Below are 22,865 nucleotides of genomic sequence, written 5' to 3'. Positions count from 1 at the left end.
TTCTGCTTGATTTAGGAACAACGGAGCTGCACCCGCGGGGCGGAGGACTCGGATCTAGTTGCATCCTTCTAATCCCGTTTTCCCAGTCTGGTATATTACACATATTTACACAAGACATTGTGGACCTTGTCTCTGCTAATGGTCTCAAAAACTAAATCTCAATATATTCACATATAAAGCAATATAATACATGTCTTGAAACAGATTTAATGCAGGTTAATAAGGTGGGGTGAGTTAATTAATGGCCAGAGCTTATGGGATGGTAAACCTGATCAATCTATACGTGATGGCCACAAAAATAAGCTACAAACTGCCAGGAGGGCTTCACATATTGTGACATGAATAAAAAAAGTTAATGTAAAAACAGTGAAAGACGTTGATAAAATATCATTGCTACATAACCTTCCCCCCAGTCGAGAAGAAAAATAAGACCAGGGCAAATGGGGTTAGATCACAGACCTGCACACTTCTATAGACTAAAATCCATAAAAACAATGCTGGGCGACCCATGGCCAGTAAGTCCAAAATGACTAGTTCTGTGGATAGTTGATCTGAGACATACCATAATCCTTAGCGTCTGTCTTTCTCCTACCCTCTTTCCTCGACTAATATCAGCGAGGAATCGGGACCTTCGGCGGAGCAGGTAAGCTAATAAAAGCCCTTGGTAACAACTACAGTAATGGTGTGGGGATTTTAATGGTCCACTTATTCTTTCCCCCCCCCCCCCCCCCCTCTAGAGTTTAGGATGATCCTCTTCTCCAAATTGATGAGACTTGCCTTAGAGATAGTTTGAGAAGACAAAAAGATCTTGGAAAGAGTCTGTGTAGCACCCATGGATTGCGTCCTCCGCGCTTCATACCGCAGCAGTTTATCTCATAATTAAAACATCCCCTGCGTGGGACGGCTCAGGCAATGCCCCCTCCCAGAGCAGCATTTACGACATGGTTAGAGGGTCAGTGGAATAAAACAACAGGACTCGCGCTTGAGCCGCCCTGTCCTGACGCACCAAAACTGTTCAGGCCAGGGGTGTTCGGTTGGAAAGAGCTGCCAGGAGATTCCTGGAGTTGCTTCAGGCTAGTAAGTCCAGCTCTGTGTCTTCCTTGGGTCGGTACACAGAACCAAACTTCTGCATGTACTTCTTGATGTACTCCTTGGTCTTGTGTTTGACGTTCTCATTGCATTCAAGATCTTCAGGGTTCTTGCAAGACTTCAGTTCCTTGTTCATCACCCCATGAGTCAGCTGTGAGCAGACACACACACAAACACACTCAGGTTTAGAGATGTAAAATAAATCACATCTATTAACATGACATGCAGCAATCCAATGACATCGTAATAAAATACTTCAGTAAGCACATCATTTGCTCCCCCTTATGCCATCCCAGATTTATATGACTGACTTTTTCAAATGAACAAAAATGATCAATTACTTGTGAGTCCATAGTAGACAGATCGCTCATAAATATCTAAATAAAAAATAACCATGGGCAGAGAGTGGCATAGGCTAGGGGTGTGACGATAACCGCATCACCGCAATATCGCGTTAATGAGATGCCTACCGCGGTGTGAGGTCATCACCGCACTTTTTTTTTTTTTTTTTTTGAAAGTCACAGGAGTGCATATGGTGTGTGATATGAACTATAAACACATTAATATTTGCTTATAATTTACTGTATTCTGCGAGTCCCATGTTCAAGTGCTTCTGGAGAAAAAAAAACGCTTCCTGCGCAAGGGAGGGACAGTCCGTTAAACATATGGGGGATTTATTTTTGTGTGTGTGTCTGATTATTATTAATTAACTGCTAGGTTTCAGTACTTGTGATGTTTACAGATAATGTTCAATTAAATACAAACAAACACAGGCATAAAAGACAACGTGAACAGTTGGAGTTAGATTTTAATTGCAAGTAGCGATCTCTCTCATGTGGTAGGCTATAGGCAATAACAGTTGACGGCGCTAGCCGAATGATTTAAAAAATAGCCACGAATCTAGTGTCTAAGCCAAATACTGTGTCGCCTTTGAGGCAGGTGACAATTAAGGGGAAGCCGGTGAATTTGGACTAGGCAATATGCCGTATTTGTCGCACAAAAGTATCCGTCTCGCGAGAGATACCACTAACTTAAGACCACATCTTAGAAAAATTAACCATCCTGTGGCGTTTGCTGGACTTTAGTGCAGCACACCTGACCTACCTTAGGTCGGCGACACTAGCTGCGTGGCGTGTCCGTTTTTATTTCGGCTCCCATGTTAACAGGTTAGAGCTTGCACACTGCCTGCGTGAGACGCGCGTCTCAGTTGCGGCACGAGCCGCGCGGAAAAAAAGCGTGCATGCTAGAAATAGAACCGACGCCTATTTTTCACGCAAGCCTGTTGGAAGCGTTTCCTGGCAAAATAGAATAGGAAAAAAAAATTTGTATGTCATTTTGACATGAATACATATTAATAAATTACATTTTGATGTTTGAAAGTTTGGGTTTTGACATAAATGCAGATATAAATGTAATTAAAAAAAAATATTATCGATTTTCAAATATTGCACCTGTCAATACAGAACGAAATATTCTGTAGCCTATTTTGCCATCAATACTGCCGACGCTGTCTTTGCTGTTATATATTTATGTTTAACATTAAGTATAGGCCTTCCACAACTCTCTCCCCCATATGTCGAATATATCACCAATGAGGCTTATGTCTCCTAGCAGCAGCAGCGCTGTTTCTGGTGTGCAAAGACATAAAAAAAGCCACGCAGCTGACACGCAACAGAAACGCCACACTCACACCACGCAGCCAAGTGTGTCGCCGGTCTTAATAGTTAATTATTAATATTTACAATTTAATATAAATGTTAATTTGTTTATTTGTTAATAAAGAATACTGCTTTATGTTATTCATTTCCATTGTCATTTACAAGCTACATGCGTTCTTGATCGCGTCTGCAGTGTGTGACGCGGCCGCGGGTGATTTATTTTTATTTTTTTTGGGGGGGGGGGGGGGGGGGGGGGGGGGGGGGGGGGGGTGGGGGGGTGGGGGGGGTTGGGTGGGGGTCGGTTAACCGCCAAACCGCGAGATTTGTTGCTTCTTTACCGCGGTAAGAAAAAATCCCATACCGTCACAGCCCTAGCATAGGCACGTCAAATGTTTCTATCTACAACGTGTTTTTGCAGCATTGAGCAATGTAGCCAATCACAGGCATTTCTGTTGTTTTTCTAGATAGCAATGGCCAATAAGGGGTCTTTAAAGTTTGAATCAACTCACAGCTCAAAGCAGAGTTTTTGTCCAGTGCTGAGTTATGCTCACTCCCAAATCCTCTCGTTATAACGAAGTATAGAAAAGATATAGACAGCATTATTGATTATAACGGAACTTCGTGAGATCGCGTCATCGAAATGAACTAAGATGAGTGACAGCTTTTTAGTGATTATAAAGGGACTGATCTTTGCCCACTTTCAAGGCAATATAAAATCAGTTCAGAATTCGAATACATCTTCATGCTTGACCAGCAGCACATACATCCAGCAAAGTTTCGGGACTAGCCATCCTCTAAATTCATGTATCTGAGCAATTATTATTGTCATGTATACATGATTTATCTTATTTCCCACACACAAAAAATGGTCTCATTTAATTGGGTGGACCAACCATCAATCTGAGTGGGCCAGTCTCACCCTGGCCCTTGTGTAGCCTCACCACTGCCTCTGACACGGGTCGAGTCTGATAATAGTGGCCTCGGGTCCCGGGTAATTTAAAATAAATGTGCTTTTACAGAGTGGAATTCTTTTAAACTATCCCAACCTCGCACACAGAAAACCACTTTATAGCTACAAGATCCATCAGGAAACGCCACAGGTCACTGCATCTTCATGCAGGGTTTTTCTTTTGCGTGCAGAAGCGGTTCGCCAGAGCGGAGGTAAATAGTGTTGCAGTCAACACACTAGTGGATCTGTGATTTATTAGGCTATCCATTTCATTTTTGGCACGCCATCAACTTTATTTTTCCAATCCACTGGTCACAATTAAAAGAATTGAAATTCTGGCCGAAATTCAAAAATCACTTGTCTGCACTGGGCAGGCTATAATATAAAGTAATAATAAGTAAATAAATAAATGAAAATGAAAGGAGCAGTTGGCCAAATCAGTCGCCAGGTCACGGGGATTTCTAAGAGCTCCCGATGGCCAGTCTGGGCCTGACTGGTGCATGTGGTGCTGCAGGCTGTGCACACGTCAATGCCGTTTACGTTCAGTCGGATTTGAAAAATTGCCGTTGAGTCGGGTCTGATGTTATGGGGTCTGTCTTGGATTGGGATTTTCTTTTCTTTGTTTTTATTTATGCACGCTGGGTTCGGGTAAGAAGTGATGTGTGTACAGATGTTTGGACCAGAGAAGACCTCTACTTCTTGCCTGAGTTTCACAACATGCTTACATTATGCTTCACAACATGCTGACGTTTCAGTCACATGAATAAATGTATGACAGTTGGCTGAAAGCAGTGATTTATAGCTTAAAAAGTTGAAAATATGAGTATTTTTCTCACACACCCCTATCGTTTTGCTTCAAAAGACATTGTTTCGATTTATCAATTGTGAGGGATGCATGACATGGACTCACAGAGATGGATTACTTTTAAAAAAAATCAGTTTTTTGTTCATCTGAAGAAAGAGTTTTAAAAAATCTGGGACGGCATGAGGACAACAATTTACATTTTTGGGTGTAGTATCCCTTTAAGGGTGTGTAAACTACATATTTTCAAAATCGATTAGTCGGTAGGGTGGCTGAAAAAGGACACTGTGAATAATTAGAGTATTAGATAAGTTTCCTGTTTAATTTGTTCATGTATTAAATGTTTACATTTATTATATTGCTTTTTACGGTGTAATTTTTAATCAAAATGTCTTAACTGCATCTTACGGTGAAATGACAGACTTATCTCTGGTAACACACACCAGACTTCTCCAATCATTTAGTCCCGCTTTACCCCATTCCTTTATTACAATCAGCTAAAAGCTTGTATTCAGATCTGCCTCCATCCAATCAACAACTGATATATTGAGCCATTTTTTTTCTTTTCAATAATCCATTTCACACGGATGTATGTCACAGACGTAGAGTCAACTCTTTTCTTCTGTAGTGTTTCACAGTTTTAAAAAGCATACAGACACACACATTACCTTTCTAGCAAGATGTTTGAAGTCTTCTGTGTTACTGATACGGCCCAGCTTGCAGTCTGGCTTGCGGTACGGATTAAGGCATTGCACAATAAACTGTGACATCTGAAGAGATAAGCAGGAGAAATTGAAAGGTTAGACGAGTCGGACACACATGAGCTACCGCTTTAATAATTTGGTAAAAAAACCCAGGAGAATCTCAAGCTCACCTCCTTGCGGAAGACTTCTTTGCTTTTTTTGGCCAGCTCACTAGATGTGTCTGCCTCGGCGGTCTTTGTAGAAAACTGTGGAAAGGGGTCAAACAAAAGCCAACGCATGAAAATAAATAGTGAATTCTGACAATTTGTTTGGAATATAAAAAACACTGACGGTTTATTTCACATATTACTCATGTAAGTGTATCTAGAAATTGTTTTAACATTCTTTTCCAAAACATACTTGGGAGACTAAATTCTGCAACGAGCAACATTAAACACTGTAACTCCCAGTCACAGTCCCCTTAGGTAGCCGATATGACATAAATGAGAAAAATCAATGCCAAGAGTGTCAACTCATTGTCCCAGAAAGAAATCCAAAGGGCAAATCAGTGCACATCAAACAAAATGCTGACATACTGACAACAAGACCCCTTGGCAACGATATCTGTTAAAAGTTTAATAGTTACTATATTTTGAAGTCTAAAATGAAAGGACGATTGCTGAAAAGACAAAAGAGATTCTGCAAAGCTTGAGTCCCAAACAAGAAACCACACATAAATGAATGCAGTTTCAACAGCTGGGTTTGATTAGTATCAAAGAGAGCCAGAGAAAACACCAGCAAAAGCCTGAGAGAGAGAGAGAGAGAGAGAGAGAGAGAGAGAGAGAGAGAGAGAGAGAGAGAGAGAGAGAGAGAGAGAGAGAGAGAGAAAAGAAAAGAAAAGAAAAGAAAAGAAATGCAGAGTGGGTGATGAGGGAGAGAAGACTTTAGTGAATGACAGACCAAGCTGGTTGTGACCTTTGAGTTGACGTCTTTAAAACAATGTTTACTGTAACTTGTTTTTGACTTTGTTTTAATTTGGTTTGGCCCGGTCATACCTCTTGTTTATTTGCATCAGATAATGTCTTAGAAGCCAAAGCCTTTTAAATGCTGAGGGTAAATCTAAGTGCTCTAAGTGTTTTCTTAAAAAAAATCCAAATAGCTTTTCTCTATTTGGATGAGCCGCATCTGCGAACCATTCCACTCTTGATGACTGGAACAACATCTTCAATTATCCAGTGAGGCTAGGACAGTCTCAGGCCCAACATGCATGTACTTAAGCGAACACTAAAAAAGCACTTAAGTTCTAAGTCGATACTAAATCAATCAAATATAAATGAATAAAAAAAAAAATAAACACCAGTATTTTGACAGTATTGGGTACTTAATTTGGTACCAAAACTTTCTGAATGCACGTCTTGGTCAAAAAGACTTTGATACCGGTTCCTGAACGATACTTTTTTCGATACCAATGAAAACTGTTTTAACAAGATAACATTAGCCTACATATAACCTAAAAAAAACGTTGGTTTTATTTTTTTAGTTTGTTGACTATTTTTACAGACTCAAAGACTAGGCCACTGGGGGGTGGAATATATGCCCCGTGCTCAAGCGCAGCACTCGCAAAAGTAGCCTAATGGTTATCAATGTGTCTGGAAAAAATAGCAGTATACAGTAGTGAACCTGTGAACGCCTTTTTCGTTTGGATTACATAATCAGGAAGTATTTGTTTTCAATTCGAATTGGTTCGTTTTAAAGTAGACATTTCAAGCTTTCTATATGCCTATTTCTCATGTCTGTGAGGCAAGTAGCCTATAACGCCGAGTTTCGGTTCATTTGTGACGCGCTCCAGTTCTTCTTGCAGTCAAAGACGGAGCAACTTTCTGCTCTTAAGTTTATTCCGTGCACTCATCAGTGCTTCATCAGATTTGTTGTATTGCCTGTCTTGGCAGCAATTATCTTGTCACAAATATTGATTAATGTTGGCATCGTGCCTGGTGAAATGTAGCCACACTTTTGATCTTTTACATCGATGGGGGTTGGGGCGCTTACAAACTACAGCCTCACGTGTGAGCCACGTCTCTGGGTGTTACCGGCGTTAAACTAGTGTTTTTCCTTGATGCATCGCCACAGCCGTTGACGCTTTAGGTATCGAAATTTGGTACCGAACAACAAGACATTTTTTGATACTCGATGGTGTCGAGGCAATTCGGTCCGTGCCTAAAAAGTATTGAACTCGATTCCCAGCCCTAATAAAATTGGTTTATGTACCAATATATAAATACATAGGAAATGAAGGTTGACCAGATTTTGCTGATACAGTAATTATGTGTTTAATGAAAGGCAATAAACTGATTATTGTGGCAAAACTAGCAAAATCTATATACTGAATGCACTAAAACAACATTCTTAGTCTTTCTGTCTTGGAGGCAGCCCAGAGAGTCCAACTAAGTTTAAACGAAATGCCAAAAAATAACTGAAAATTGGATCATGTTCACAAATATTTCATGCCCCCCAGATTATTTTGTTGTATGAATATCTGAACATGCAATATGATCTTTCAATATGAAATTTCTTTCATATCTTTCAAAAGAAAGAATAGACACTGCTTTTAAACAGAAAAAGCTGTTTTATTCTAGCCTCATGCATTCTTTTTTATTAACACTTGAATGGGGGCAAGTTCCATAAAAAAAAGAGCAACATTTGAGCAAAAAGCTGAGAAAAATCGCGTTTTTGTCAAAGACTACATTCAGATCGGACTTAGAATGATGATCAAAACACAGATCGAGTCCATCAACACCCCTAATGTTTGCACAGTCCTGTAGCTCGTCCTGGGTCGACATTTCATTCAGTAACGTTAGGCGGTTTTGATTTATATGCCGTTTAATGTTGATGAACGCGTTATTTTACATATGCATATCATTTTATATGATATCGCTTGATTCTGCTGCTTCTTCGTCAGTGTTTTGATCAGGAAATTCTGTACTCTTTTAGAAGATGTGTGTCATAGCGCCCCTTTTGAAAACACGGAAAGCCAGAAAATTCCCTCAATGGCAGGGAAGTGTTGTCTCACAAATAACGGAAATTTCCGTCGATGGTGGGGAAAGAGATCATTTAAAAAAAAAAAAAAAGTGTGTTCTTTACCGTATTATATGCAAATACATATGACAGGCAGGTAGGACATCCTATTATTGCTATCGGACCGAATGCAATGATTGGACACATTTTTTGGTCCTGAGACTTCCACAGATGATATATATACACATCTTTTAATATTTAGACCACTTCTATTATTGATTGCTATCAGGATGTGAAGAGTGTTTCAACCAGTAGAACAAAAATTGTTTATGAAAAACTTAGCCTACTGTACCTTTAAGACATCTTAATGCAACTAATGCAATTATTAACTCCTATGCATGTGAAATGAGTAACAAATGTCCAAAGTTGCTGATCTAATCTGTAATCATGGACAGGCATCTGTTAATGTATTTATAGTGGTGATGTCAACACTGTAACAATTTCTGAATTATCCGTTTTTGCTGTTTCGTTTTAGTAGATGATCTGGGTGTTATTAAAGAAGAATTTTTCTAACCATATTTCTAACTCAAGGTTGATGAAAATCCCAAGATATTTCCCTTTAAAGCATGAGGAATTGTTTAATACCTTTGAAGGATTTTCATCATATGTGGGCGTCCCAAGGTCCATCTCAGCCTCGTGTTCTAGACTGCCTTCCTCTGTAGTCCCATCCCAGCTGGGAGGATCCCACTGTGTTTGCCTGAAAGAGAGAGAGCACATGAAGCAATTACAATAGGACAATGGAAGACATGGTCTGTCTGTGATGTCGTAACTCAATAAATCAATCCATGCTGATGTCGTCAAGCTTAATTGAATAAAAGGAGGTTTGATTCTTGAAGTTTTAATGATGTACAGACTGCTTGTTTAATAAGGACCATTCATACCTGGTGATGATGTGGTAGTAATAAATTCTGCCCTCTGGGTCTCGCGCCACTTTCCAGCTGGGAGGCAGGATAATGGTTTTAGGTTTGGGAGGTGAAGGAGGCGGCAGGTCAATGATGCTGTTGGGTACGATCATTTCCTGTAGTGAATCACAGTTCAGGGGAGGTTAGTCAGAATGTTGAGATTCCTGGAACCCTGTTTATAGTCTATAAAATACTAATTACAAGCTGTCTAACAGGACCATGATAGTATATTATAGACTATGTGACCACATTAATTCATATTTAAGAGTAATAAACATATAGCTTATAGTTCTGTATCAAATTTACACGCATCACACTGAATCAAACCCGCATTACAACTTGAAGACACAAATCTCCAAGTTCCCGTCTTTCAGAGTTCCCGTCTTTTTTCTTTTCTTTTTTTTCTATAAACAGGAATAGCTTGTTCAAGTCATCTTATTTTGTTACTGGTTAGTGAACGCATGTGGAATTTATTTATTTTTTGACTAATCGATTACTCATTTATGAGTTAAATTAGACTACAAAATGACTTGAAATTCCAATTCTTAGTCCTTACATGTCTTTATGATTACCAAGAAGGAATGCTTAAAAAGAAAGTAGGAGTAAGAGAGAAAGAGAGAGAAAGAGTAACAGCACCCTCGTCTGGTGACAGGCATGACTTGCATACCTGTTGAACTGTCTGAGAGGTGACAATGGTGGTGACGGTGCCTCCCTGCTGCACTACCACACCCTGTGGATGACCCGTGTACACCTGCTGCCCATGCAAGTAGTTGGCAGCTGGCTCAGTGTATGTCTGTACACAACCACAAACAACAGTATGCCATTACATGCTACCTGTTAAGACTGATTACGCTTAAGTGTTCACTCTTCAAAAAATGAGTGAAGAATGAAGTACATGAAGACCAGTGAGTTATGCCCTGAGCTGTCATTGGGTTTAGATATTGCATGAGATGTCAGTTATACTCCTGTGTGACAGCACTGGTCCCATTAGTGATTATTTCCCAATGGACAAAATCGAGTCCCGCCTATCATTTTTTTTTTCTCATTCGCAAAGTGGTTTCACTCAGATCCACGTCACAATAGCGAAGAAAAATGGTTGCAAATTCAGTTTCATGCAGACTTTAAAATAAAGTCAGTTACAATCTTTTTTCTTTTTTTTTCAGTCTAGCCTAACAAAAGTTGTTTTGAGATCCTTTACCCTCCCTGTAAGGATATCCTGTCTCTAGCCACTAACATAAACGGTTCGTGGTTCAAAACCAGCATGTTTCCAAATGAAACTGATCTGAAGACATTATTGTGGGGTACATGCAGGTAAAACAGATTATCGAAAACAAGAAAGTTTAAGTTTAGTAAGAAGTTTAAGTAGACTAAATGATTAGAAAATTCTAGCAAGAGAAATGCGTTTTTCACTGTAAGATTATTTTCAAATCAAGTAGAATCATTTACTGTAAGATCATTGACATGCATTTAGAAAACAGATGGGGTTGTGCAAAACCAGTTTTAATCAAACAAGAACTGCCTTTTCTTTGATGTAAATGCACAAATTTGTGCAGCGTCATAATGTTTTAATTACGAATCCATACATTCTGGCCAACACATAAAACTAAATGCTTTAAATCTCCAAAGCTCCAAAATTTATTTAGGCATTACATTATAATGTACAGTATAAAATAGGATTTTTATTGTGGTATTTGTTAAAGATTACCACTTATTAAATGAGAATAATATTATTAAAGGTAAACTAAATGTAAAAAATAGGGGAAACTAGCAATATATTAAAATAAAATCTGTAATATCTGCCAGTAACCAATATTGTACAGATATTTTTTTCATCCCTAGTTTTTTTTTCCTTTTGCATGTACAATGTTTAATTTGTAAAATGCCTCATTTGCTATCATTTTATGGAATAGCATTGCATCATATTTTGTATTTACAAAAATACCTCTCTGCTCTCGAGATATCTGCAATGAAAAGCGTTTACCAGTTGACCACTATGTGAGAATAATGATTAAAAGGGAAGTACTGGTATCCAACCTGTATGACAGGAGTGCTGGTTTGCGGGTAGCCTGCAGGAATGCTATAGATGGTCTGGCAGGGCTGGCCCTGATAGTAGATGGCCGTCTGAGGCTGTGCCGTGGTAGAATACTGCTGGGTGGGCTGCGTCTGCACCGTGACCGCCTGCTGTGTGTTGGGGTCCCAGAGCGTGGTGTAGCCCTGCTGACTCTGGACCTGCGTGTTGGCTGTTTGTGCAGGCACCGACAGGACGGCCACGCTCGGGTCCTGTGCTGGCACAGCAGGCTGGATGAACTGTGTGCCAGAGGAAAGCTCCAGAGAGGCAGAGATATGTGCCAAGCTGGAGGCAGGACAGGCCTGGGTGGTGGTGGAAGAAGAGGGTGAAGCTAGACCGAGATCTGATATGATGGGCTGAGTAGGTGTTTGTTCGAAGGGACCAGCAGCTGGGGTGACACAAAGAGGCTCTACAGGAGGTGTGGGCAGGAGCACTTTTCCTGCATTGGGATTAGTGGGATCCACATAGGTCTGGATAGGGTATCCAGGTGGGTAGGCCATGAAGCTTGGACTGGAGGTGTAGGCCAGTGGGTTAAACGGAAGCGTCTGTAATTGCTGTTGCTGTTGTTGTTGTTGTTGTTGCTGCTGTTGTTGTTGCTGCTGCTGCTGTTGTTGTTGTTGCTGCTGTTGTTGTTGTTGTTGCTTCTGTGCTTCACGCTGAGCCATTTCCTGTTCAAAGAGCTTTCGTCGTTCCTCAGTGGACAGCTTGTTACGAGACTCTTTGGTGTGGGGTTTCTTCTTGCTGCTGTTGGCCTGCTCATAACTACAGAAAATAATACAAGAAGATCTAAGTGCCGGTAACCAGACTTTGAACATCTCTCATGTCTTTTTAAGGAATAGTTTGTCTGAAAATGAAAATCATGTTTCATGTTGTTCCAAACACTTTCTCTAGGAAAGAATGAAACTTGTACAAGTTTGGAACAACATGAGGGTGATTAAATCATTACAGAATTGTATGCATTTGTTTTATTGTGCCGTAAATCTTACCGGTCATCGTTTCTGCGGCCCCTTTCATAAGCTGAAGGTGGAAGAGGGGAAGTGGAGCCTCGTCGTCTTTTCCTATCTGCACTGCGAAGGGACGATCTCTCTCCATCCCTCTCCCGTTCCCGTTCCCGCTCACGGTCCCAGTCCCGTTCACGCTCCCAGTCTCTGTCCCGGTCTCTGTCTCGATCCCGATCACGTTCCTTCTCTCTTTCCCGCTCTCTCTCTCGACTGCTCGAAGGAGTGCGAGGGGTCATCAGGGCTTCCCGATCACGACTGCGATCTGTTAAGAGGAAAACAATGGATCAGAGGTCATTACAAAAAAGTATGAAATGGTTTAAATTAAACTGGGTAGGATAAGAGTATGATGCGTTCTTGACCTACCATTTGACTCTTTTTCAACCTGGCTCTTCTTTGGTATCCTGTAAACCTCCTGAGAGTGAAATAAAACAGCTTGTTTATTTGTGACCAATCATTATCTAGTCTTCAAGTACACTATTTCTTTTAAAGGGTAACTCTCGCCAAAATGCTACCTAGGGTCTTTTTGTTAATCTACTCGAGGCAAACTTTCGTATAAAAGCATAATTAGAATGGAAACGTCACTTTTAAGTTTGACCGTATTTTCATTTTCTGTCAAATTGCCTTTTGAATGGGAGTGCTTGGGGCACTACTGTGATTGCATCAAAAATCGCTATTATGTTTTAGAATATTTTTAAAACACTAAGAAGGCTCGACTATTTTTGACTGACAAAATGCTGGCGGACACAGCTACAGTGAGTTGTTCAAAATCTTTTTTTTTTTAGTAACCTGTGTACATAAACAATATTCTCAATGCTCGAGTTCATGTGTAGAGCCCCTGGTGATACTTCGAGCAAAGTTTCATGTTGTGTCGAGCCTTCTTAGTGTTTTAAAAATAGTGATTGTTGATGCTATCATAGTAGTGCCCCAAGCAATTGGAACTACAACTACAATTGAAAAAAATTCAATGCGCGGGTGCGACCTTAGCATACAGAGTAAATGTGGTTAGAAAAATCAGACTGTGTGCGTACAGTATGCACTTACTATGCTAATAACAAACGCACTGTATGCATACCCTAGGATACACGTAAAAATTTTTTTTTAAAGTGTACTCCCGGCTTTTCTAGTATTGGCTTTAAGTTAAACGCTACCTCAAATGATCAGTCCCACTGTATTGTACTTAAAAATTACAGCATTACAAAAAATACAGATATTATTGAGAACCAAAAAGAATCAGTATTTGCACTTGGCCTCCAAAAAAACTATATCTGCTTTTAACAAATCTTAGTCTTGCCTTTAAGTCTTTCCAACTGTCCAGCAGCCGGGCGGCCATGTCACAGATATCAGAAGCCCGAACTTGTGGCTCCTGACTGCGCTCGCTTTCGACGTCAGAAACGCCTTCCTCCTCATCTTGAGAGGGCGTTCCCACTGCAGCGCCCTCGGCTGGAACAGCCACAACAGCCAGGGCCGATGCATCAGCAGACTCTGCAGCTACAACAGCCTCTGATGATGTGTTTTCAGTAGAAACAGTAGCAGAAACAGGTGGAATGTTCTCCAAAGAGACAGATGGAGATTCTGTAGGGGTGCTCTCTATTGCAACAGCTGTAGAATCAGAGGTTACACTCTCCATTATAACTTCTGATGGTTGCGTGGGTGTGATTTCTGCCATGCTACAACTTTCATTCCCTTCAGAGCTGCACTGTTCAGAAGATGCATTCTCCACCTGGGTCTCAGTGATGGGAGTTTCCACATCAGCAACTACATCGTTACTAACGTCTTGTGTAGATGTGGTGTCTGTGACTGAGGGGACACTGTCTTCAACGGTCACTGACTCTGTCTGGATCTCTGATGGCTCCTCACTCTTGGTCTCTTCCACCATCTTCTCATCCTCTAGTTGTTCTTCAGGCTTACAGATGAGTTGTTCTTCAGGTTCTTGCATTACAAGTGTCTCTCCCTCACTGACAATGGCCTCTGGTATTGAAAGTGAGATTTCTACAGTTTCAGGGGGTTCCTCTTTCAATCCTGCCTCAAGCTCAGCTTGACTTTCAGAAGGTGCTTCAATGCTTTCTACTTTCACCTCCCTTTCAATCGTGGCTTCCAACCGTGAAGCCTCATCCTCCATCTCTTCCTCTTCCTCTTCCTCCTCTTCTTTTCCATCTGAAGCTTTACTAGCATCGGACAGTGCGCTGTCCAGACTGTTTTCACTGATGATCTTCAACCTACGATAGACAGCTCGCTTGGGAGTGTCCCCGTCCAGCTCAGTGACCAGCTTGGCCGGTGGACCATCAGGAGTGTTAAGGGGCGTTTGGGCACGGGAGGTGCTCTCACTGGAATAACCATCCTGTTCAGCCGGTTGGCTGAGTGGTCGGCTTTGAGCCCAGCGCTGGATAAACTGCAGCACTCGGCTCTCCTCCAGCATGTTCTTCGTTGAGATGGGTAGCACTGCCAGAGCCTTCATTATCTAAATAATTTGCAACAACAACAAAAAAAACCTTCAAGAGGCTGCACCTTAAATTTCTATGTATGAGTTTAAAACTATACAGCCTTATAATAATTCAGCAACATTTACTAAAATATCAGGCCACAAGGAATTTCTAGAGTTTGCTAAAGGAACACAGCAGAAATATTGAACTTTTACCTCCATCTGTAGTTTAATGTTGTTTACAGAGTTGCTCTTAGCCTCAGAAAGTTCAACCATAAATATCCACAGCAGCGAGAGGCCGTGGTGATCCAAAAACTGCTTCAGGCACAAGGGATTCTGGGTATTCTGTACAGGTGTGCAAAAAACTCATTTTTAAATGCTTAACGCAAAAACATGCAGCAAAATGTCTTCAAACACTGCAATGCTGTGCAATCTAATAAATCAAATTCATCTCAATGTGACATTGTTGTAGTTTACCTGGATGAGTTTAAGGCAGGTAAGTCGCTGCTCCATCGTCTCCACTCGCACCATTAGTCTGCAGAGTGCGATCACATCTTTCTCTCCACATAAGCCTTCTCCATTCTCCTGCAGAGCCTCCAGTTCCTCATCCAACTGCAGAACAACGTCAACCAGTTTAGACACCAGCAGCGTCACAGGGGAAAACTTTCTTGTTCTCGATCAAACTGTGACCGTAGCAAAAGCTCACTTCCAATTTTAAGACATTTCATTTCATGTACGAGGAGGACGTTTCCATATTATGCCAGAAATGAAGAGTGCTAGAGTGCAAACAAACTAAAAAATCCTTAAAATGCAATTAGCTTGAATGCATGCAAAATATATTAGCCACGATATTTGTAGACTGGAACAGGTCCTGAAAGTCTCAGAGCAATTAACATGCAAGCAAGAACAAAGCTGACCCAATTCAACCACAGATCACTTCTCTGGTACTGCTGGTTTAAGATTACGCTTTGCCTACAACGATTTGAAAATCTAGCAGGCCATGTTGTTTGCGTCTAGCTTTAACACATAATTCTTCAAGCACAACTGTTGTGAATAACTAACAATGTGTCTGAATAAATAACAGATTAATATCAGAGGGACTTGACATGTAAAAGACTTTCTGTCAATGCATGGGTTCATTCTGTCTTTCTCCTGTTATTTCCAAAAGCTGGATGTAGCACAATAATTACGCCCTCTTCCTCACCGTGGTAAGTGCACTGTCAGTGTCTTTCTTCCGTGAGCGTTCCTTCTGTTTCTTCCCACCTGCTGCTCGGACACTGACCCGAGTCTCTCCACCAATTAAACCCCGACAGCTAGGAGCTCCACAGAAACACTTCTGGGCCTCTTTACTGGTTGATAGAAGAAGGAAGTTGTGACATTATGGTCAACATTTATGTTGTTTCATTTTCAAGAACAGTAAGGCCATATGTAATAATTAGATCTTTTACCCATATCTTTGGAACTGATAATCAAAAGTGAGCTCTGTCCCAGCTGTCACAGCTTTGGTGGTGAAGAAGCCAACACGGAGCTGGCCATTAACAGTCCACTGCAAAGGGTGCAATGGATTAGAAATTCAAAACAAAGATTTTACATGGAAATCAAAGGCTCTGAGTTCCAGTAGCACTTATTCCTACATAGGCAAAATCATGTAGGGATGTGCAAAACAGACACAATCAGATGCATTTCTTAGCAATATTTGGATATATGAAACAGATATTAGGTTATAGAACAAGTATGGCTAAATAACCATTTACTGCATGTTAGTAAGTAATCAAGTAGTCATCCTTGATAATTGACTAGCCTAATCATTTCAAGTGCACTTACTTTCTGAGTTTCGCAATTGGGTTCACAGCTATGATTCATGAAACGGGAACAGTTTCCTTTTAAAGTAGCATCAATTATCTGCAGACATAATGGAGACATATGCTCATCAATACATTTTTTAAACTTAATTCATGAAAGTTAGCAACAACACTTCTAATTTTCATCTTTTGCACCAATGACACTAACTCACCTCATTATTTTTCAAAGCCATGAAATAATAGTGAATGTTCTTGTTTCGTGCGTACTCCTTCACCCGTGTTTTAAATTCCCGGTGATCCAAAACTTCTCCGCAGTATTCTAAAACAAAGGTGTTCCTGGAAAAAAATTATATATAAATAGGTAACTTACATAAAAGACAAAATAACATATCTAATAAGCACTTGATAACTGAAGCAAATAGTACTTACGGCTGTAGGTCTTTGCCTGCTCGTAAACCCCAACCTTTGCTCTCTGTCAAAATTACCTCAAAGTCTGCATGCTGTTTCATTTGGAAGCGCCGGTTGGAGCAGTATGCCCCATTTAAACACCGGGAAGAGCTTGAAAGAACAAGAAAAAGGAAAAAAAATATATATAATCATTTTGCCTTCCATGTTCTTTCTGCAAATTAGAAAAAGTTTAACCAGTTGGAGATTCCAGTCTCAACAACCGCAATCTGCCAGTTATATAAAATAAGCCAGTAACATAAACACAATATATTAATTACAGTCTATCTCAACAGGTTATCTCTGCTAGAAAGCAAATATTATGATGTAGTAGCAGGATATCTACCACTCAATCATCAGCAAGCGATTGAGGCAATCTTCCCCACAGGCCATTATCCCTCGGGCTCGCTCTTCTCTTGAGAGGATAGCACACTCACACTGCATACGCTTGATGTCACGATGAGACTTACTCTTTTTGCTGCAAGGACAAAGATCAGATTTGATGAGCTTTAAGAAAGTTCAAATTAAATGGACAAACACTTAGAAAATCAAAAACAGTAGAGCATGGTGCTACCAACTAGAGCTGCACGATTCTGGCTAAAATGAGAATCACGATTTTTTTTGCTTGGAATCAAGATCACGATTCTCTCACGATTCTGAAAAGCTTTATTATTTTAAAGATCTACAAATCCTGAACATTAGGTTACCAAACAAGATAGAAACAAAATAAGACATAATACTCTTGCTTCAGTCAAATTTAAATAAATGCAGTAAACAAAAAGAATGTAATATTTAAATAAATAAAAAAAATGACAATTAAACATTGACAACATTAAAAGATTCAACATTCAGCCAGACTAGACCTATTAAAGATTCTTAGCAAGAAACACTATCAACATTTTTGGGTATGGTGTTGCGTTGAATAGCGCTGCTTTTATAGACGTTTGTTTCGTCTGGCCGCTGGTACTTTGTGATTGAGCAGTTTTGTTTTTAACCATCTCATACTGTAGTTTAAGATAAGTGTTTAATTGAGATAAGTTTATATTAACTTTGCCATCATTGCCACTACATTTATTACTTAAAGCTCAGTTGAAGTTTTTCGATAGCTACTACATTAAAAACTACTAGCCTAACTGATAAAGCTCACACATTATTTAAAACAAGTGAAATGTCAGTAATAAAATAAGAACAAATACACAAATTACAAGCAGAGATGAATACTAAATAAAGTTTACAAAGTCTAACAGTATATTCAGATACAGAAATTAATAATTAAACTTAAATGTAAAATAACACTATTTGTCACTATAAATTAAATATAGTTTAATCTTTGTTAAAGCTGTATTTTATTGTTTTATTTATATCAATGACACAGAAAACAGTATATAATATTAAGTGTGTGATGTCACTTTAAGACTGCACGGACCGAAAAAAACTGACAAATATCCGTTTCTATCTCAGCTGTTCACATATGACATAAACGAGAGGATACTTGTCGAGACGGTCATTTAGACCGGTATTTTGAAAATGTTGTGTTTATGTGTCCATTTGAGCGCTGTCTGAAATGAGCCTCTCTCTCTCTCTGTGTGTGTGTGGCTGTGCGCACAGATAACGTGCGAGTCCCGGTTTTCGGCTCTTCTTCCGCGATTAAAATTGTTTGAATGTGTAAATTGGCAAGTCGATACACATCCAAATGATGAACTTTCACTCTATGATGGTTAAATTTAGCAGTTAATCCGCAAATCACATTCGTGCCGAACCGAATCTAATGCGATCCGTTCCACCCCTAGCGCGTTATCTCGTTGAATATCATTGGCAGAATCGTAGAAATGCAGGATTAAGATCGCGTGGGGGGTTGAATCGAGATCGCGATCTTTTAACGATTAATCGTGCAGCTCTACTACCAACACAAAGAATATGAATTAATTTGCCAGGGACAAAAATGGGTGTAAAAGGGAAAAAAATAGACACTTACCGTTCAGTCAGATACATATTTTCTTCGATGAGGTCAAAGTAGGGTGGCATTTTTTTCTGCTTTGCCTTTTCCCTCCACACAGATGGATCCCGGAAGTTGTTAAGACTGAGCAGTGGGCGCTGCACCTCTTGAATTTGATGGAAAGATTCCTTACTATCTTTCAAACTCCTTGAGTTCTCATCCAAACTATCCCTTTTACTGGTCAGACCGGGCTCAGCCTCATTATCTGATTCAGATTCAAAATCTTGACGTCTCTTCTTAGGTGGGCCCCTACCTCGATGAGGCTTTTGGTTGTCTTCTCGAGGGGCTTCTGAGATGTTCTGATTTTCTGTGGTGAAGCTGCAGTTGCTACTTATCTCATGGGCTTGAACAAATGGGGATGATCCTGGAAGATCAGAAGACAGGATAGATCCTTGTTTGATCCCTACTACCCTTCTCTCACTATCGTAATCATGGTCATTGGTCAGAGAGTCTGGATGGATCTGGTTAACTGAATTGTGATACTGAAAAGGCACATGCGTGTTGACTAGTCTGCTGGTTTCAGAGATGGCAGAGTGAGCCCATGGAACTTGTCTGTGAACATTATCAAACAGAGCAATTCCTGGCTGAGAAGGGCGTTCGGTGCCATGACTGCTGTCGGGTTGCTGAAATGTACTGCTGGGCTGTTCTGACTGATTGAAGTCCCAGGCCAAGCAATAACCCTTCCCACCGCTGAAGTCATTTGAGTCCCCATATTGCTGCTTTCCTCCCTTCCTTCCATTCCAGCTATCTGGTCTATCATGGTACTGATGGTGATCTGATTCGGGTCGCCTGCAATTCTTCTCAAAACTCTGAATAGAGGCTTGGTTTACCTGGGCACAGACATTTGGTCTTTCTTGGGCACCCCAGTTCTTGTCCACATGAGCACTGGTAGCCTCTGAATGGCTGGTGCTATCAATCATGTTGCTCTGCGATTGGTAGGAGACACCTTTAACATCTGGAATTGCAGCTTGTGCGCCGGCCTTAAAAAGTGCAGCTGATGATTCTTCAAGCTTGGACTTGTTGTTAAAGCCATAAGCAAATTCCCTATTAATGCTTCCATGTGTATCAGTCAGTTGCTGGCCAGAAAACACTGAGGACCCAGGAGACGGTTCAGTCAAATCATTTGTCTCAAGAGCAATGGTTGAATTTTTTGGCACAACCACCACAGAGTGCAACCGTTTTAAGGAGACCCGCTCATCATCTGAATCAGAGTCCGATTCTTCACTCTCACTGTCCTCACTGTGGCATTTACCATCATGGTTTAAGGAATCAGGGTCTTGAGTTTCAGGCCTTGGTTTGTCTACATCGATTTTCTCTTTACCAGTAGAGTGGCAATTAAGGGGAAGATCACTAAAAACCGCGGCATTTGTTGACTGAGGAATTTCAACACTCTGATTTTCTAATTCACCATGGGTATATTGGTTTCCAAGGTCAGATGTGTGGGGAATTACTTTGTGATGAGATTCAACTGAGGTTTTGTCCTGTATTTGTCCTTCTACAGATTTTTCAAATGGTAATTCAGAATCCTGTTTCTGTGTACAAGATTCATCAGGGGTAGTATCATTGTTGAACTCTATTTGTTTTACTAAAATTACCTTTTTCACATCTGGATTCATTATTTTCATAGGACTTTGATATTCTGACGTGACTTGACCAACAATGTCCCATCTGGATTTTTTAGCACTACCATCCTTTTTCAAAATCTCACTAGGTTGTTCAGAATTCACGCTAAGTTGCTCAGAATCTTTTTCAAAAAGTTGAGCACTTGGTGTGACAGGTATACTGATTGTACTAATGCTTAGCGATGACCCATCCAATTTAGTGTTTAATTTCAAGCATCCTCCAGCTGGTAATTCTTTCACAGAAAGAGAAAGATGGTCTGCCAGTGATCCTACTGAATCCTGACTGGGAGAGTGGCCTACGCAAAATGACTCGGCCGGCTCTTCCGTCAGAGCTTCGCTTTGGATTGGAATCTCATCTTTTATTCCAGGTTTATCAGCCTCAGTGGAACTTCTAACTTCAAGGCTTCTACTTGTTGTGGAAGTGGATTGCTTCAAACTCTCAGGGACATTTGTGCACTTTTCCAAACTACTAAGATCTTGGTTTGGAGGCTGATGCTCGGTTTGTTGATTTGTTTCGAACAAATTAACTTTGAGTGTAGCTTCATGCAGCTGTTGAGAAATGCATTTAGCTTTAGGCAGAGTACAGTTGTCATCAATTTTGTTGCATTCCTTCTGAGGAGTAACTGAACTGGGGACTAACTCTGACTGTTTTGTGTTATTATTGTCTGTTGATTGTCTCTCTGTTCCAGTAACATTATTTAAAGTCTTGTGATCCATTGAACCTGTTTTTTTGGATGAAGTCCGAGACCCAGATGATCTGTCTGATCCTTGTGACAGATTTTTTTTTCTGTGCTCCTCATCAGAGTCAGAGCTGTTTTTATGGACCTTTTTCTCAGATGTTCGAGATGAGGTAGCTCGGTTGGAATTTGAGGTTTTAGCATTAATTTCCGATTTTGAGTGGGCACCGGATTTCCTGTGAACTGCTTCTGCTTCAGGAGAGCTCTTTCTATTGGATTCAGAATCACCAGCTTTTAAATTAGATCGTTCTGATTTTGAATGCGGTGTTCTTTTGTCTGACTCAGATGATCGAGAACAATCTGTGGGTTTTAAGTCCCTGTGGGATCTGGAGTGAGTGGATGATTTTGATTCTTTTTGTGAGCTAGAGTATGTAGAGGATCGGCTCGAGTCACTACCTCGAGTCCTTGTCCGCCGGTGGTCATCCTCCGAGTCAGAGCTGTCACGAGACCTGCCATCAGTTCGAGACCGCGAGCTTCTCCTTTCACGATGAGGAGAACTTCTATGAAACCTCCGCTCAGAATCATGGTAATGTGACCTTGACTGTCTCTCACTCCTTGACCTTTCAGATCTGGAATAAGAACTTGTTCGACAGCCTCGAGATCTGGACCGTGAACGACTTTTGGTCCTTCTTCTGTCTCTGTCAGAACGAGATGATCTTAAAGACGTGTGCCTGGAGTCACGCTCAGACTTTGTCCGACTCGACCCCTTTTCATCTTCTTTCCTATCAGGCCTCGGCTTTTCTAATTCCTCTGTTTTGAAATTAGAGGATCTTTTCACTTCATTTATCTGGGATTCAAATTTTATTTTATTTCTGTGGTCACTAGATTTCTGGCTAGATGATGTACGAATGGAATCCCCATCAGACTCCGAACCTGGAAGTGTGCTTTCTGATCGTGGCTGGGATTTTCTGTTTTCCTCATGCTCAGAAATATTGGAAGAGTCCATATCTCCCTTCCCAATATGGGAAGAAACAGGACCTTTAAGGCATGAGTCTAATTTCTCCTGAGGGTTTTCCTCTTTGATAACTATTTCAGAGGAACTATCAATGACAGAGTTCTTGTGAGACTGTTGCACTGAGGTGTCAGTTTCAACCTTGGCTGAAGATCTAATTTTGTCTGACTCAGGTGGGACTACTGGCTCTGAAATATCTGCTGAGGCAATGCTGACAATGGAGTTATCCTCAACAACACTAACGCTGAGAAACTGTTTCTTAAAATGCATCTTTCCAAGAACATGTTTTGATTTGAGTGGGATGGATACTGGAGCAGGTGCAGACTGGTTCTCCCCCACTGCTGGAGTACTTGTGTCCACATTCTTGGTTTCATCAGTCTGTCCTGCTAGATCTGTAGTGGGTACAGCTCCAACTTGCAGTGGAGAAGAATGTTCACTTGCAGATTTCTCTGGGCTTGGTGGGGCTAAAAATACATTTTGACGTGGTTTCTTTGTCTGTGCAAAGCTAAAGGAGACCTTCTGTCGACCCTGTTCCTCAAGGTTTACCTTCGCCTTGTTTCCTTTAGGCAGGAGATGGTTAGTCAATACGACCCTGGGTGCAAGGCCTTTGAATATGACTTGCTTCGGGAGGCTTTCAACCTTGATCTAGTGATGCATATAAAAAAA

The 22,865-nt window shown here is 40.6% G+C and overlaps 1 protein-coding gene across 3 annotated transcripts in view; it reads right to left on the bottom strand.

Annotated features, from left to right (window-relative positions):
• Positions 1 to 725: 725 nt before the first annotated feature.
• setd2 (SET domain containing 2, histone lysine methyltransferase) overlaps positions 726 to 22,865 on the bottom strand; it is a 34,955-nt gene continuing 12,815 nt past the window's right edge. For 2 of the 3 annotated variants that reach the window (XM_082149953.1, XM_082149952.1), the window contains 19 exons: positions 18,868 to 22,844; positions 17,239 to 17,370; positions 16,878 to 17,006; positions 16,661 to 16,784; positions 16,471 to 16,548; positions 16,095 to 16,192; positions 15,851 to 15,995; positions 15,124 to 15,258; positions 14,863 to 14,991; positions 13,519 to 14,685; positions 12,591 to 12,639; positions 12,213 to 12,489; positions 11,193 to 11,988; positions 9,826 to 9,951; positions 9,138 to 9,274; positions 8,842 to 8,953; positions 5,373 to 5,447; positions 5,167 to 5,268; positions 726 to 1,240 (listed from right to left, as the gene is read on the bottom strand). In XM_082149953.1, the coding sequence (XP_082006079.1) occupies positions 1,070 to 1,240; positions 5,167 to 5,268; positions 5,373 to 5,447; positions 8,842 to 8,953; positions 9,138 to 9,274; positions 9,826 to 9,951; positions 11,193 to 11,988; positions 12,213 to 12,489; positions 12,591 to 12,639; positions 13,519 to 14,685; positions 14,863 to 14,991; positions 15,124 to 15,258; positions 15,851 to 15,995; positions 16,095 to 16,192; positions 16,471 to 16,548; positions 16,661 to 16,784; positions 16,878 to 17,006; positions 17,239 to 17,370; positions 18,868 to 22,844 (7,959 nt within the window). In that variant the 3' untranslated portion in view covers positions 726 to 1,069. The remainder of the gene's footprint in view (positions 1,241 to 5,166; positions 5,269 to 5,372; positions 5,448 to 8,841; positions 8,954 to 9,137; positions 9,275 to 9,825; positions 9,952 to 11,192; positions 11,989 to 12,212; positions 12,490 to 12,590; positions 12,640 to 13,518; positions 14,686 to 14,862; positions 14,992 to 15,123; positions 15,259 to 15,850; positions 15,996 to 16,094; positions 16,193 to 16,470; positions 16,549 to 16,660; positions 16,785 to 16,877; positions 17,007 to 17,238; positions 17,371 to 18,867; positions 22,845 to 22,865) is intronic. The other variant, XM_082149954.1, reaches the window with a different exon arrangement.

This window comes from Leuciscus leuciscus (assembly GCF_965113295.1).
Source record: "Leuciscus leuciscus genome assembly, chromosome: 20".
In the NCBI taxonomy this organism is placed as follows: domain Eukaryota; kingdom Metazoa; phylum Chordata; class Actinopteri; order Cypriniformes; family Leuciscidae; genus Leuciscus; species Leuciscus leuciscus.
The sequence above is the reverse complement of the archived record's forward strand: the minus strand, read 5'-3'. Positions and strand labels throughout refer to the sequence as shown.